At 39.4% G+C, this 17728-nt stretch overlaps 1 protein-coding gene across 2 annotated transcripts in view; it reads left to right on the forward strand.

Annotated features, from left to right (window-relative positions):
- Positions 1 to 17728, forward strand: part of GAS2 (growth arrest specific 2) — a 136019-nt gene that overhangs the window by 35273 nt on the left and 83018 nt on the right. For both annotated transcript variants that reach the window (XM_081937261.1, XM_081937260.1), the window contains exon 3: positions 2582 to 2703. In XM_081937261.1, the coding sequence (XP_081793387.1) occupies positions 2582 to 2703 (122 nt within the window). The remainder of the gene's footprint in view (positions 1 to 2581; positions 2704 to 17728) is intronic.

Consider the following 17728-nt stretch of genomic DNA (forward strand, 5'->3'; position numbering starts at 1 on the left):
CAGAGTCAGGTAGTGCATTCCAGGCATTGACCACTTTGTTGCTGAAGTTGTATTTTCTGCAATCAAGTTTGGAGCAGTTTACCTTAAGTTTGCATCTATTGTGTGCTCGTGTATTGAGATAACTATGACTCAGAATCTCCCTAGACTTTTTTTTAAGGCAGCTTTAAGTCTTTCCCCCTGTTTTTTAGATTAAACACAGTTGGTGGGTCATCTTGATTTAATAAAGACTGGATTGGCATAGTAAAACAATAATATATTTCAAGCCATTGTTTATAAAAAACAAACAAACCCAAAGCCCATATATCCATCATGAAAGCCAATCTGACGTAGTGGTTAAGACACCAGGCTAAAAACTTCTGAAAACGGCAAGAACTATTCCATGCAATTGCCAGTAGTCAACAGCGACTGGAAGAAATATTATATACAATATATTCTGTGTACAATACTGTATACATACCAACACCTGCACTATATAACAATCTTAAATGTACACCAGATCAAATTGTAATTAATCATGTTTTCTGGAAACATGCCTATTTAAATTACAAGTTAAGAAACTGTCAAAGACACTATTAAGATTAGGCAGAGTTTTAGCCATTAAATCATGGTTATCTTGAACTGGTAGTGGAAGTGTGCCGAAAGAAATTAATTGTGAAGACCTCTATTGCATGCTAGGGAATTCTGATTTGGGCTTTTTAGGCAGTATCCCAAATTGCATTGAGAGTTTCAACTGTAGTTAAATGAGAGTGGCAACACTTCATGCATTTTCTGCAGGCAAATGATGTTTAGGATTGTTATTTGGCTTGCAGGGTATAAGTGCATTTGTAGAAATCATAAAATGTCCTCATAGTAATTCTATGTCTTCTTCCACATCTGCACACAGAGGGCTGTGAAAACAAACAAAATAACCATCTTCTAATTATTCCAGTCATTTTACAAAAGCATTTCTGGCAGTCTGATACAGAACAAATTCTGTAATAGAATGAGCACTGCTTTTCTGCATCCCTATTTTGATGCAAACTAGGTATTGGCAGGAAGATACTTAGAAAAGATTCTTGGAAGATCAAAAATAATCAAGATGTAACAAATGGATAAGGCAATCTTACATGACTGCAACAATTTGTTTTCATGTACTATAGTCTGTCATTGGAGACAAGAATGAGGGGTAGAAGCATTACATACCACTTACCACTGATGGACATTTGTCTGACATTATTTTTTATCATAAAAAGCTCAAGGGCAGTGCCATTCAGGGATACACATTACTCAGAACCTGTTCTCAAGGGCATTTTGTTGAGCTAATCTAAAGGCTTGGAGGTAGTTGCCTCTTTGTTACAAGTACTAAGATCTGGATTTCTTTGTGACAATTGTCCTCTTCCAGCTGCTTGCTGTTGTGTGTTTATTTATAAATGCTTTTTTATTTTATTATCCTTATTTATACCGGTTATGTGTTCATCTATTGCTTTTTGTAAAAAGTGAAATACATTTTTTTAAAAAAATGTAATATTTACTTTTCTGTACTTCTTCTATATGCATTCTTCCTACCTTTTGTAGTTACTAATTGTAACTTTATCAATGCCTAAGGTGTTCAAGTGGTGTAATTAGCATTATTCGGTAGAGTTTACCAATGTAATAAATCAATCAATAAAAATTCAATTTGGTGCTGATTCCAGGATGTGTTCGGTTATCTCACAATATATACAAACAAATAAAAATAGAAGATAAATTAGAAAAGTAAAGGAAGACAAAACTAAAGTGGAAAAAATTGATCAATCCTGCCAGCAACACAAAGAACAGATATAACCAATATCCAGCAAGGGGCTTTGACTACCCATGCCCAGTTCTAGAAAAACATCAGGTCTTTTCAAGGACCTCTGAATGCTATCAGAATGGAAGCCAGCCAATTCTCCAGTGGGTAGCTAACTATAACCGTGAAGATTAAATAGAGCTATAATATTTATTAAACCTGAATAAGCAAAATACTCTTTTTCTGCTCCAAAAAATATCAAATACTTCCACCATCCTCATCCCCCTAGCTCATTAAAGGTAAATGACATCCAATCCATTGGCTGTTGCTTCCAGCGCCTTCTCATTAAGTTAAATCATATGTCTTTTGACTGGTGCTCTAGTGTAATGTCATGCTCCCCAAATCCTAAAGGAAAACCCGCTAAATTTAGATTTTGGAAACATATATTTTCAGCCAATCTGGCATTGCAATCATCTGCATTTGTTAAAAAAATGTCTCAGTATGTGAAGCTACTACATTGGCTACATGTGTTTTAAGCTTTAGAACAATGCTCTTCAGTGTTACCATTAACTGCTGTAGGGGAAAATACAGATTGGTAATGAAGAAATAAAATATGTTTTGACTTCATTGACTATAACTTTACTTTAATAAAGGTTCTGCCATCTTTTTTTAAAGTACAAATGAGTATGTGATTTATAATATGAGAGATATTTCTTCAGCAGGGAGCAATCACAATTTGATGCAAACAAAATCCACAGTGCAATCATGTTTTTCCACACAATGAACAATCCACAGAACTGGTGCTGATTGGTATTCCTTTTGTGTCTTTTTCAGGAAAAGAAATAACAGCTGAAACCTTCATGGAGAAATTGGATAATGGTGCTTTGCTCTGTCAGCTAGCAGAGGCTTTACAGGAGAAATTTAAAGAAAACTGCATTGAAATCAAGTTTGGGAAGGTAAACGTACCTTAATTTAGGAAAGTACATGTATGTAAGAAGTTTTATTTATTTTTATGATTTCAATCTTTCCAGTGACAATAACTAATGATTTATTTCAGCTGCCTTTCTTCTGCCACATGCAAAATTATTAATGCTGGCGAAAGCGCTTTAATCTGGTTATAATCTAATAGGAAATCATGACCCAGTGTTTAACCAACGGCTGTCTTCAATGTCATTTATTGATGCAAAGTCAGGGTAAACATAAAATCAAATAAATGAGCATTTTAGAGATTATATGAATACTTGTCTCTGTATTAATCTTCCCCTTGTGGAATTGCATACCAGAAGTAATAAGGCAGGGAAATTGAAGCAATCTATACAATTTAATTACAATTTTGGGTGGGGTGTAGAAAAGATACAGTGATGTTTAGCTCTCTTTTTGAATATACCTAGGATGGCCTGCTTTGAGAAACAGTAATAATTTTGTAAGAGTGTCTGGAGAAGCCTTTCCAGTTCTATGGCCTGAGGTCTTTTAAAAGTAGAAATAACAAACATCAAACATAGGATCTTCCACAGGCAAAGCTGTATTTGGCTCCTAATCTGAGTTCCATCAGTATTTTCATGTGTGATGCCAAACAATAGTTTATGACTTGATCTGTAAGAAGTATCAGCTGGATGAAATGGGTACTGAGGGTGAAAGAGCAATGAGCAGGAGATGGTGTCACACGGAACTATGGTGGCTGTTAACAATTATTCACATTTGCTTTTCCCTGAAATGGTTAGCAATGCCTCATCAATTAAAATTAGATGATTTGTTGCTGCTTTACTACTTATGTTACCACTTATTTTTTTTTATTTCCTGCCCTTATTACCTTTATAAATAACTCAAGGCCACAAATGTACCTAATACTCCTTCCCCTTCATATTTTCCTCACAACAACAACCCCACAAGGTGGGTTGGGCTGAAAGAAAGTGATTGACCCAAAATCACCCTGCTGGCTTTCATGCTTAAGATTGAAGCTAGAACTCAAGTTTCCTGGTTTCTAGGCTGGTGCATTAACCACTTGATCAAAGTGGTCTAGTGATTACGAGTTTTGGTGGTTGTTTTATGCCACAATATGAAGATATAAAATAACTGTAGTTTCCTTCTTTCTTGAAGTTTTTTCCCCCTTTCCAGAAGCTAGTTTCTTTTCTAAGCTAGTGTAGGTGTCGTGCAAATGAGAGCAGAAAACGTCACCCTAATGCTGTGCAAATGTGAGTGAAAGCATGAGTGCAAGTGTATTATTTCACATTCCATAGCTGAAGAATGAAAAGTGGCAGCATTAAAGCTTTTTACCATTGCCAACATTTCCCAAGGTATGTTTCCCTTTTCATGGGTTCTTGGGTAGAAGCTTCAAGCTATAAACTCCACAACTGGAAAACGCAAAAGAGCATTTGCAATATATGAGAATGCTGCTACATGGAATTTAACATACTAAAGGACTCTGTAATGCTCTTCCAAAGAATGAGATTCACTGCATTCATAATATACTGTATGTGCTACTATTGAGTTATGCGGCTGCATAAGACTCATAATGGAGCTCATGTCCAGCTGCTTTCTTGAAGATGTGGTTGGCAGCTGGAAACTTTAAGACACTTCAGCTGCTATTAAAAGTGATAAAGCACTCTGTAGGTAGGTATAGGCTGATAGTTTTTAAAAAGGAAACAGCTGCCAGAGGATCTGTGCAGGAGACAACAGCCAAACTGCAGCGGAGTGAGTGGGAGGCAGACAGCAGAGAAGAGGTTAGAACGAAGGAAAGAAAAAAGGGATGAAGAAGATTTTACTAATAAAGTAATTTCATGAACTGAAAGCTTATCAGTCACATTTTTATATCTCAATAGGGTGCATGTCTCCATCAGAATTCATCGACAGTTATTATCTTTGTTTCATTTCCCCAAATAAATTAAAGCATTGCTTTTATATCTTAATGCATTCTTTCATATAATGGAAGCTTTATGGTTTCTTTCTGGTGCCAAATCATGCCTCTCAAAGGAGAGCTTAAGAATTTATTGCACACTGAATCTCAAAGGGATTCCTTCTTTTTCAATAATACAGAGATTGAGCAAGTGACTCATATTGAGACTTTGTTTAATTATATGGGAACAAGAAATAAAATATATATATATAAAAGCCATCACACATTAACCAAGCATGTTTTTTTTTTCTTAGCCTACTGTGTGGAAGCCAAACCATAATAGTTTAGTGTGCTGTGTGAATGCAGAAAAATGAGTCAACTGGGTACACATTATTAAGTGAAGACAAGTAAAATGTGAAGAACAGAGTTCTACCTGGTTTTATGCAGTTATTCTTGATGCAACTTCTGTTACAAACCTATTCGTTCTTCAGTTTATCTGCTAAGTGCAACCGATTTCAGTGTATTTATTTTGTACAATGACAGTAAAGGCTATATGTAAATCACACTACAAATCACATGTACCTGTGAATATCGGTAGGGATGGACTTACCGTACATCATCCGCAATTTAAGCATATTTTTAATCCAAGATCAATTCAAGTGTTACTTCAGTGGTGTACCACCACATAGCTTGGTGGTTAAGAATGGTGGTGAATTAATATCCCTGAAATATTTTGAGGGCACTGAGTAGAGAAAATTATTTTAAAATGTTGTTTGGATGGATAATGTGCCATGACTTTATGCCTCAGCCACACATCTCCTTAAGTAGTATTATTAGCATGAGTATATTACTTCCGATAGGAACACAATGGTGAATGATCAATATACAAATGGTTTTCTTTTGGGGGAGGCCATCTATGTGACTGAAGTGAGTTGTGGTGGCACAGTGGTTAGAATGCAGTATTGCAAGCTAACTCTGCATTCCACTGCCAGGAGTTCGATCCTGACCAGCTCAAGGTTGACTCAGTCTTCCATTCTTCCGAGGTTGGTAAAATGAGGAGCCACATTTTTGGGGGCAATATGCTGACTCTGTAAACTGCTTAGAGAGGACTGGAAAGCACTATGAACCAGCATATAAGTCTAAATGCTGTTGCTGGTGCTATTGCTAAATTGATACTTGGCTTGGCTCATATTTTATAAGAAGCCTGACAGAAAGTGTTTGAGCTTCAGAGTTTGAGAGGTAGGTGTTTAGGGGGAAAATTTAAATAGCTATTATCCAAAAGGATGTTTATATAATGAAAGTAAGTTTCTCAACTCAACACAAATAAATATAAATTTGAGACAGTCTATGTTAATTATATTTCAGACTTAATACTGGTTACATTCCAACATCTCTTAATGAAAAATGTGTGCTGTCTTATGTTCACCTAAAAATAAATAGTGCCATATTCTAATAGCAAAATGTAGGTTTGATGCTTTTTCCCTTGTCAGTTTTCTAGATCTTTTTTCAGAAGCAAGGCAGGAAAAAATCTAACAGGTAGATGTTTCTTTTCTTATCTTTATATAAGTTGATTTTCTGTGCAGTATCCTAAAACAAGTGTCAGCAAAGATTAGATTTGCAGGGATCAAAATCGTGATGTAGATAGAGCAGAGGTTGTGGCCATTTTCTCATTTAGAACAAAATATTATCTCTGAAAACTACAGTGGGCTTTGTTGACACTCATATTTCATCTTCACACAATGACTCATTTGGAGTGACTAATGCTATGAGGACTCTTCAGTGTCAGTAAGATGAGCTCCATCTGGCACTTTGTGTGGTCTTGATAGGTTCTATCTTTTCCTACAAAGGGGAGGAAAAATATAGACTTCCTTTGCAACTTTCCTCTGTTACTGACAAGCCTTCAAAGGCCATGAGGGCACATCATTATTTTCATCTCAAAGTAATAGAATGCAACAAACTATTTTGGTCTTGTCAGAATCAATTTGAGCATGGCTCTTACCATGATGTAAACCCATGAGAATAGTTTCCAGAAAGGCTGGATATGATAAATCCAAGACTATAAAGAATCCTATTGTGAAGAATCTGGGATAGCTCAGAGTTCACATTTGGTGCATGAAATTTGTGCAAGTCATGTAGTATACATGCATTTGTGCTGGGAAAACAGCCTGAATCTGTTTCTCTAGCTGGGCGTGATGAAGTACTTTGCCAATAGAAAAGACACTGTATCTCTATTATATTCATGTTTTTTGTGTAAATTATTTCCAGATTTTTTTTATTCCAAGCATTACATTGCCTTCCTCCACCCACTCCCATCTCAGCTCGTTTCTTGATCAGGAAACATATGTCCTCAATTTTTATTATGACACACTCTTCACATATTGCTGTATCTCATGCCACTTGTTGAAATTCTGTGCTGTTCACATACTTAATTTGCACATTTGAGCTTCCATATAAAATTCTATATTTGGTGTTTGTATACTATTATAACGATCATGATGATGTTAATTACAGGCAGTCCATGACTTACAACCATAACTGAGGTCAGAGTTATGGTCATAAGTTGTGCCAGTCGTTAATTGAGTTATTGCCTAGTTCTACTTTTTTGAGAAAGTCATTAAGCAAATACAAGGGTTATTAACCAAATGCTACAATTGTTAAGCAAACATCTAAAAATAAGGACCTGATACTTGCAGAAAAAATCATGGTGGGGACGAACGACCACTGGAACTTTAAAAATTGGTCACAAATAGGGACTCTAGGGAGGCCCTTTGTAACTTCAAATAGTCGCTTAGCAAGGATTACTTGAATTTACCAATTTGGGTATATAATACAATTTCATGCAAGTTGGGAAGGAGGGTCTAGAGTTGGACTTCAATTGGCTTAATGGTTTCCAATTTTCAAAGGTCAAAATTGTGTAAACTGTGCAATGTTGCTCCTGCCTTCTAAATTTACATTGTTTCCTTAGATATAATACAATAACGTCAGTATCAAGGTGAAATTCTATCTTTTTAAAATTGAACATGGGGGAGAAAATCCAATTTGTTCTGGTAATGATTTCCTATACCTGTTCTTCTTTAATAACTTGCAGCACTGGGGAGCACATAATACGCCCACTGATCAGGGATTTAAAACAAATTCCAAATAAAGGAACTCTCTCTTAGGAAAAAAAGTGATCAAGTATATGGTCTATATAGAAAAGGATGCCAGGTTTAAACTTTAGCACAGGGGTGTCTAACCTTGGCAACTTTAAGTTTTGTGGTCTTCAACTTCAGCATAGCGGTTCGGAATTGAAGTTTACAAATCATAAAGTTACCAAGGTTGGACACCTCTGCTTTAGTATCTTTCTTTCTTTTAAAGACAAGGGAATCAATATGAGGCATAGGGATCAAATATCAAACGAAATCTTATGGGTGAGACTGGGCCTTAATGTTTATTAACAATTACAATTGTGCAATGTGTTCCCTGTGACACTCTGTGGCATGGATGTCAAACTCAAGGCCTGTGGGCCAGATTCAGCCCACGATGAAGCTGAATCCAGCCTACATGGCCATCCTGGGAAACTCTAAAGGTCCAGCCCACATCACTTAAGCCCTCCATCCCAGTGTGTGTGTGCGCACACAGGCCCAGCTCTCTGTCTGTTCTGACCTAGGCTTCTCAAAAGCATGAAGCCAACTCCTTGTCCCAATGAAACCCCTTTTATTTCATTTAACATGAATTCCAGCAAAGTCACGGCCAATAGTATTTCAAGAGATTTCACAACTACAGACTTTTATCAGGCTTGGAGAGCTACCAGGCTGATATCTTCCAAATGCCACTCTATAGCAGATAATACTTGGCAAGAAGTCGGGAACAGATCTTTACCCTAATGAATTGAACTAATTGTCTCCTGCAAACTCCCCTCCCCTTTTGCTCCTCTTTATTCCCTATGGGAAGGGCCATCCACCATCCACCTGTGGCTTTACTCCTGAGTCGACCCTTTCTCCTTAGCTGTTCCCTTCTCCTGACAGCTCTGTGGATGCACACACTGGGAACAGGCTCCAGCTGTTCTTCTACCCCACTGATGTCCGACTCCAAAGGCAGCTTGTAACTGTCAAACAACCCTGCCCCCATCTCTGCCTCTGATACAGAGCACTCGTCAGAGCCTTCCCCAGATTCCAGGACTGGGACTCCTCCCCAACCTCCTCACTGTCTGAATCTTCTGCAAGCTCTGCTGGCTGCTGGTGGCCACAACATGCTGCATGGGCCGCAGACAAGCTGAGAGATGGCGGGACTGAATGGGTGGGCAGCCACCTTCATGTCTCTTGGCTGGCCTGCAGCCCACGTGGTGCATCCAGATCACATGCCACCCCCACCTCTGCTTTAGCCTTCTGCTTGAACAGGTAATCAACTCACCTATGCTGTGTTGCTGTGACTGCAGCTCCTGCTAGACACCTTTGGCCCTTGCGGCTTTTCCTTTTCTGGTGCTGGCCACATCATGCACTGATGACGACCTTAACTAAGGATTATTTTTGGGGTAGAGGTTATATTATGAGTATGCAAAAAACAAAATCAGCCTAGGGCTTATTTTCAGAGTAAGTCTTATTTTCAGAGAAACAAGGTGTACAGTTTTCCTTTTTGTAATTTTTTGTATTGCTGTCTTGGTTTTTTGTGCAATTACTTTAATTCTTATATTGGTTTTAAATATTGTAGATATCAATGGGACATCATATGCACTAGCATAACAGGATTTGTACTGTTTGTATATACGTGTGGGGTATATATCTGAATATTTATACATGTCGCAGAGGTTAGTTCAGAGACTGGAAATGGACTACCACACTTTTAAGTTTCCAGTCCTTTAAAAATATGCAAATAAGCAACAAACTAAACATTTTTTGTTGAAATGCCATGAAGGAATGACACATAGCTGATATGTACTGACACAATCAGAATGATAAAAAGCATGTCATGTAAATGTATAATTTTAATCTTCCTCAAGAAAACGTAATCATTAAAATCTGAGGATTTAACAGCAGGCTGATTCCATGGGAACAGAATGATCATTTGTGAAGATCGCAGTTCTGTTTTCTTGCCTGCAGACTTGCCTCTGGGACACTACAGTATGTGGTATTTGCATTATGACCAAATTTATATTCCAGCAGATTTAAGAGAAAATGAGATTCAGTGACAGCTATGTCAATAAATGCTGCCTATTAGTAAATGGCTGGAACTATCCAGGTTATTGCTAATGATATACTGGTCTTCCAGCTACAGGTTATTATTCTAGAAAGGGTTTTTTTCCTCTCTCTTTTTGAAGTAATTCATATTGCAGAAGTTCATTTTGTAATTTTTCTCCCAGTGTCTTGGATTTCATCTCCTTACTTTCCAGACCATATTTTACTTCTCCTGACAGATAGTTAATCTGAGAATTTTGCAGCTGTACAAATAAATTTAAAGCACCAAGGCATGTGTGGTATGCACAGAGTCCTTATTACTTTGAAATCACTAAATAATCTCTATGTGTGCTCACATGTGTCTTGAAGAGTTAAACTCAAATAACATGTGCATTAGTAGTTATTGGAATAATATTCACGGCATTATTCCAACGGTACCCAAAGATGGATTACCTTTCTGGTATTGTTGCTAAGAAAAAAAAAACCTCTAGGTTCTGAAATGAAAGGATATACTGTAAACCAGAAGATGAAATGATTCTGTCTCTAGCTCTCAAAATAATTCTAACATGAAAGCATTGTTATAATCTTTTACATGAGCATTTTAGCTCAGTTTGCGATAAGATCATGCCATTTATATCTGGGGACAGGTATACAATTGGCATTAGATATCATGTCCAGTCTAACAATAAATAAAAAGCTTCATGAACTTTTTTTTTTCAGAATCTGAGTGTTAATAGCAGGCCAGATGGAATAACATACATTTAATTTATTAACACAAACCTGGTAAAGGGCATTAAACTAATGAATGCAGTAGAAGATAATGGCTAAACAATATGCCAGTGGACTGGAACCAATAATGATAGCAGTTCTTAATTTTACTTGTGCCAATATCCACTAAGAGCGGAAGGGCAGCTCATGAACATTATTCAGGTATACAGATAATAGGTATCTTTTATTTTCTTTTATAATCAACCAATTGATCAATCAGAATAGAGCTGGAAGGAACCTTGGAGAGAGAGTTTGATACTGCATGGGAGTACTTCCAGACAGATAGCTTCCCACTCACACTTTGAGATAGCACGATATAAAAGTGCTCTTTGTAAAATAGCATTTTCAAACCAAGTTTAAACACATTTTATTTTGATCCAAGTTCAGCAGAAAATGAAATTTAAAACTACAGGATTAACTAATCCTTCCAAACATAACAATTCATAAATACTATCTGTATGTACATGTACATGTAGGTATATATGCATGCAAGACAAGTGAATTGCAGAATGAGTGGCTATAATTGTGTACACTTTCCTCTTGCTACCAGTAATATCAACTCAAGTATTATTACTATTGTGCAAGGATAATGTCTTCCAGTTTCTCAAAAAGTTTCTTTTTAGAATTTGGAGCAAAAATGTTTTTAATAATAATTTGAATTGGGAGGGTATAACATAGTGTTAACATGTGTTAATCCGTCTGGACAGGATTATTTTCATAAGATTGTAAAGCTGCTTGCATTTTTATCTTGCCTATAAAGTTGCATTCGTGTTCCAGAGACTCTGAAAATCAGGACATAATTTAGAACAAAGAAAAGATTTAAAAAAATCAAATAGTGAAGTGGCCATGCCATATCATATACTTCAGTGGTAGGTTTCTATTTTTTTTACTTGTGCGTGCACTCGTGCACAAGCACAGAAGCGTCCGGGTGGGTGGACGGAGCCTCCTGCCACCGCTACTACTGGTTCGCCCAATCAAGGCTGAACAGGGAGCAACCCACCTCTGATATACCTAGATAAAGCCAAATTCCTGTCCCTTCCCTTGGTTTCATATAGTATCAGAAGAAATTTCTATTTTTTCCAAACTCATCCCTAATATTGTTGGATGTTTTTACCATCAAATGTAAGTCTTGAGACAGAGAGTTTGAGATTTCATAATCATAATGATTTGTTCTAGGTAATCTCTGGTCCATCATATATGAAATTTAATTTTTGCCTTAGAGTTGCTGCAAGATGATCTGCAATCAGGGAGTATAACATCTAGATCCGGGATGGCGAACCTATGACATGCATGCCACAGGTGGCACATGAAGCCATTTGTCAGGGCACTGCCCTGTCAGAACGTGCGTGCACGTTCTGGCCAGCTGACTTCAGCCTTTTTTTGAGGCCATTTTTTGCTCTTTCCAGACTCCAGAAGCTTTATAGGAGCCTGGGGAGGGCAAAAACATCCTCCCCCTCCCCGAAGACCTTCCGGAGGCTTCAGGAAAGCTCTGAAGGACTAAAAACAGCCTTATGAGCAAATTGGAAGTCAGCTCCTGAATGTTCGGTTTGCCCGTAGGGCCGGTTTTTTGTGCTCCAGAGGCTTCAGGAAAGCTCCTGAAGCCTCTGGAGCACAAAAAACCGGCCCTACGGGCAAACCGAACATTCAGGAGCTGACTTCCAATTTGCTCATAAGGCTGTTTTTAGTCCTTCGGAGCCTTCTGGGAAGCCTCCTGAAAGTCCCTGAAGGCTCCGGAGGACTAAAAAACAGCCCTATGGACAAATTGGAAGTGACTTCCAGTTTGCTCGTAGAGTCGGGTTTTTTGCCCTCCAGAGCCTTCAGGGAACCCCCCGGAAGACCCCTGAAGGCTCTGTAGGGCTAAAACCGCCCCTACAAGCAAACCGTAAATCCATTCCTGAACTTTCGGTTTGCCTAGGGCTGTTTTTATGCGCTCCAAAGCTTTCAGGAGCTTCCCTGAAGTCTCCAGAGCGTCTCCAGGGGGGTGCGGGGAGGCTGTTTTTGCCATCCCCAGGATCCTATAAAGCCTCTGGAGCTTGGGGAAGGTGAAAAAAGCATGCAAAAAATGGGAGGTCACGCTGGTCATGTGAGCATATGCTCCTGAAACCTCTGGGGGGTTGCACATTGCATTATGGGTGTGGTACACCCGCTCGCGACCCCCTGCCCTCCCCCCTTTTGGCACGCGAGCCAAAAAAGTTTCGCCATCACTGATCTAGATCTTTGTTGTTGTCAGATCATTTCCTAGTCCAGGTAAGAATGACTGCTCTCAGGATATATCTGTGGGATGATTTTGCTTCAGGCATCTCATTTATTCTGACAGATTCTGATGGTCATTTCAATTTCTCAGTAGCTTGTTAGGAAATATCAAGTTAGCCTTTGGCACCGAGTTAGTATGATTATGGTCAAGCAGCTTCTCTCTGTATTTTGATCCTGGTTGGATCATTGGATTACAAGGGAACACTATGAGATAAAATGGGAGCAGCAAATCTCAGACTGCTGGTGGAGAAACACAAATAATAAAATTCACCAAGCACAGATTCAAGCTCAAGTTTGGGGCTACACAGTGGTGAAATATCTTTACTTCTGTGTTTTATTGCTTTTCTGGGCTGTCAGTCGGTAGTCTTGTTTACAGTTGCTAATTTTTCGTTAGGGAGAAATGAGACAGGTAAACATCCTGACTGGTTACCATAACCACTTTGTTGCCAAATTGCTCCAAGTCACCGAAACATTGACTTCTTGTGGATGGGACCTGGTGGAGGCAATGTGTAAACATTTGTCTTGGATTATTTTTAGTTTATGAATTCCGAGGGACTGGGCAGAATGCTTTCTAGCCTGATCCTCACTATTTGTGTTCTGGACATTTGTTCCTTCTGTCTCCTTTAGACAGCAGGTGGAAGCATAATTGTCTAGCTAAAGAAAATTGACAATACCACTTTTTGGCAGGGTTTAGGGTAAGAAGAGGCTGTGCTATGCCCATCTCAACAAGCAACCGTCTCTGAATCATAAAGTTATTAGCTATTATAAACTGCTGTGAGTCTGCAGTTGATTAGGCAGTATGTAAATGAAATGAATAAATAAATACATTCAAAGTTTCTGTATCCAGTAACTAATTAATAGCAAATAGGGGGATACGTTGTTTTATGGCAAACAAAATAAGTCTATAGACATAGACACCCCCTCTCCAAATATATGCATTAGTTCCGAAGTTTAAATCTTAAGCATTTTTTTTTCTTTCAAGCAGAGGTAGTCTACTTAACAACAGTTTGTTTAGTGATCATTTGAAGTTACAACGGAATGGAAAAAAAGTGACTTATGACCATTTTTCACACTTATGATCATTGTAGCATCCCCATGGTCGCAGGATTTATATTTTGGATGGTTGACAATTACATTACAGAAATAAAAGAAGCCTTTAAGAGTAAGAAAATATTATACAATTATTGGAAGTGATGGTGATGAGGAAAAAAACTGATGTTGATAATGAAGCCTGCATAACTAGGTGGAATGGGCAGATGTTCAATTTAAACTATTTAGCCAGTTGATTAAATAAATCTATTCTACCATAGAGAGAAGGTTGGCCTACAGCACAAATCTGAAAACTCAGAAGACTAAATCTCTCATTCTGGTGACCGACCCAGATTAGGACCCTGCAACATTATCCTGGGACACATATATTTCCCTTTATTTGTGAGATTTAGCCTCACTTAGCTGAAGTTTCTTCCATTTCTCTCTATAAATACATGCTTATGGAAGCAATGTATACGTGATTTGTCCATTTGCAAATGACCTGGTAATTTACAGACAGTTAATATACACACCCATACACACACACACACACACACACACACACGTACATGTGTGTGTGTGTCTGTGTGTGTCTGTGTGGCATATTTTTGTTAAGGGAAAAATATTAACTGAATTCAGCGAAATAAGAAAAGTTAGGTAGTGTGCAGAATTTTGCATGTGTTTCTACACTTTTGTCTGTGCAATATTTCTGGAGGGGTCATTGTAAATTCATGAATATATTTCCGTGAAGAACATATGGAAATCTGTTACTTGGAATGATTTCAATCCTTGGGGAAGAAAGAAACTAGATGAAATTATATATGCAGAACTTTGTGAAAGGGTCGGAATAGCAGATAGGAAGGAACATTGATACTTCGAAGTAATTAAGCACAAGAACATGTGCATAGAAACAGAGCGACAAAAGTCAGCAATGGAAACCATTGAACTGAAATAAAATACTTGTGCTTAGTAAGACTGTTTTGCTTGATTCTTAAATTGTAGATATTTCTTGAAATGCTGTCGTTTTAATAACTAACAATGAGTTATTAATCTGGAGATTCAATTTCAGATCCATTCTGAGCCATGAATGTTCACTTAGTAAATTTGAGCTGGTCACTTTCTCTCAGTCCAACCTCTTTGCTTTTTTGTAGGAGAAACGTGAAAGCGAGCTAATAATGAACATTGCCTTTTGCCTCTAGTAGAAAAGCAGGAGCCAGACGTTGGCTAACCCAAAATGCTTTTAAAAAATCCATACAGGTCGTCCTTGATCTATGACTACAATTGAACCAAATTTTTTTGTTGCTAAGTGAAACATTTGTTAAATGAATTTTGCCCCATTTTAAGACCTTTTGTGCCACAGTTGCTAAGTTGAATCACTGTAATTGTTTAGTTATAACATGGTTAAGTGAATTTGGCTCCCCCATTTACTTTGCTTGTCAGAAGGTCACAAGAGGGGATCACATGACCCCGGGACACTGCGACCATCATAGCAATAGCAATAGCACTTAGACTTATATACCATTTCAAAGTGCTTTCCAGCTCTCTCTAAGCGGTTTACAGAGTTAGCCTCTTGCCCCCAACAATCTGGGTCCTCATTTCACCCAGCTAGGATGGATGGAAGGCTAAGTCAACCTTGAGCCTGGTGAGATTTGATCTGCCACTCTAACCACTGCACCACTGTGACTCATCATAAATATGAGTCAGTTGCCAGGTGACTATGGGCACACTGCAACAATAACAAGTGTGAAAAACAGTCATAAATCACTTTTTTCAGTGCTGTTGTAACATTGAATGGTTACTGAATGAACTAAGTTGAGGACTACCTATGCTATGCCACTTGATTAAGTAGCTCAAAGATCAAAGGTTAATTCGAAGTGATGTCTGTTTCAATGTCACTTTTAACAACACCGTACATTTGTTTAGTTTGTTCCAGGACATGAGGGATAGATGATGCAGTGCAGTGGCCAAGCAAATGCCATGGCCATTAACCAAACCAATGATGTGCTATGGGTGCAATTTTGCAAAAAAAAAAAAAAAAATCCACCCAAAACCCAAAAGTAAATTACAGTTTTCAGCAAAACCATTGTAAAACACTCATATGATTGGGGGTTGCTGCAAACTGCTGTAAATGTAGCTCAATTGCTGAGTACATGAAGTGTGGTCATGTGACTGGGGGATTGGATTGGATTTATTGGATTTATATGCTGCCCTTCTCCCAAAGGACTCAGGGCGGCGTACAACATTAAAAAAAAACACATATCACAAAAGTTAAAAGGAAATTAGATAAGTATCCAAAAAACAAACCCAATTAATATAACAACAACATTTTAAAAATTAGATAAAATTAACAGGCCAGGCCGGCTTGCTGGAAAAGCCAACTTTTTAGGGCACATCGGAAGGACCAGAGGTCGGGGATTATGCGAAGCTCCGGGGGCAGCTCATTCCAGAGGGAAGGCACTCCCACAGAGAAGGTTCTCCCCCTGGGGGTTGCCAGCCAACACTGTCTGGCCGACGGTACCCTGACGAGGCCAACCCTGTGGGATTGCACTGAACGGTGACAGGCTACTGGTGGCAATAGGTGGTCTCGTAGGTACCTTGGGCCTAAGCCATGGAGTGCTTTAAAGGTCACAATTAGTACCTTGAATTGCACCCGGAAAACAACCGGCAACCAGTGCAGGCCGCCTAAAAGGGATGTAACATGAGAGCACCTAGGTACCCCCATGATAACCCGCATGGCCGCATTCTGGACCAGCTGAAGCCTCTGGGTGCTCTTCAAGGGCAGCCCCATGTAGAGAGCATTGCAGTAGTCCAGGTGAGAAAGGAAGAGGGCATGAGTGACTGTGCATAGAGCATCCTGATCCTGGAAGGGGTGCAACTGAAGTACTAGGTGAACCTGGTAAAAGGCCCCCCTGGTTATGGCCATCAGGTGTTCTTCTAAACTGAGCCGCCAGTCCAGGAGAACTCCCAGATTGTGGGCCCTCTCTGAGGAGGCTAATATTTCTCCCTCTATCATCAAAGATGGAACAAGATGCACAAATCGGGATGACGGAAACCACAGCCACTCAGTCTTGGACAGATTGAGCTTGAGCCTCCAGGCATCGGGACATCGAGGGCATCGTTTGGGTGGTTTGGGGTAGAGATGAAAAATAGGGTATCATCAGCATATTGATGATACCATACCCCAAAACCACAGATGATCACGCCCAGAGGTTTCATATATATATTGAACAGGAGGGGTGAGAGAACCGACCCCTGGGGCACCCCACAAGTGATGCGCCTTGGGGTCGATCCCTGCCCTCCAGTAAACACAAACTGCGACCGATCCAACAGGTAGGAGGAGAACCACCGTAAAACGGTGTTCCCCACTCCCAACGCCCTGAGTCGTCGCAGTAGGATACCATGGTTGATGGTATCAAAAGCCACCAAGAGGTCTAATAGGACCAGGACAGAGGAGCAGCCCCAGTCCTGGGCCTGCCAGAGATCATCGACCAATGCGACCAATGTCGTCTCCATGCTGTACCCAGGCTTGAAACCTGACTGAAACGGATCCAGGTAGACAGCTTCATCCAGGTACTGGGGAAGCTGACATGCTACCACACTCTCGACAACCTTTGCCGGACGATAGTTGGCTAAAGAAGCTGAGTCCAGGGAAGGCTTCTTAAGGAGGAGCTTTGCTCCTCGGTAAACCAGGATGCCACCCGGGATCGACACTGGGTCAGAGGCTGCAAAGGCACAACGCAATCCAAGGCCCCAGTGGCCGCCCTATCCCAGGCTTCTACTAGGGCTTCAGTCGAACTGTGAGCAAGGGATTTAGGAAAAGTCCCAAGCTCCATCAGGAACCTTTCAGGGTCCATCAAGTGCCTGGGGCAGAACTATCTAGTCGGTTCCGCCTCCCTGCGGTGAGGGATAGCATATGGAAGTCAAGCCTGATGAGGAAATGATCAG

The sequence above is a fragment of the Natrix helvetica genome (assembly GCF_964273705.1).
Source record: "Natrix helvetica genome assembly, chromosome: 1".
Lineage (NCBI taxonomy): Eukaryota > Metazoa > Chordata > Lepidosauria > Squamata > Natricidae > Natrix > Natrix helvetica.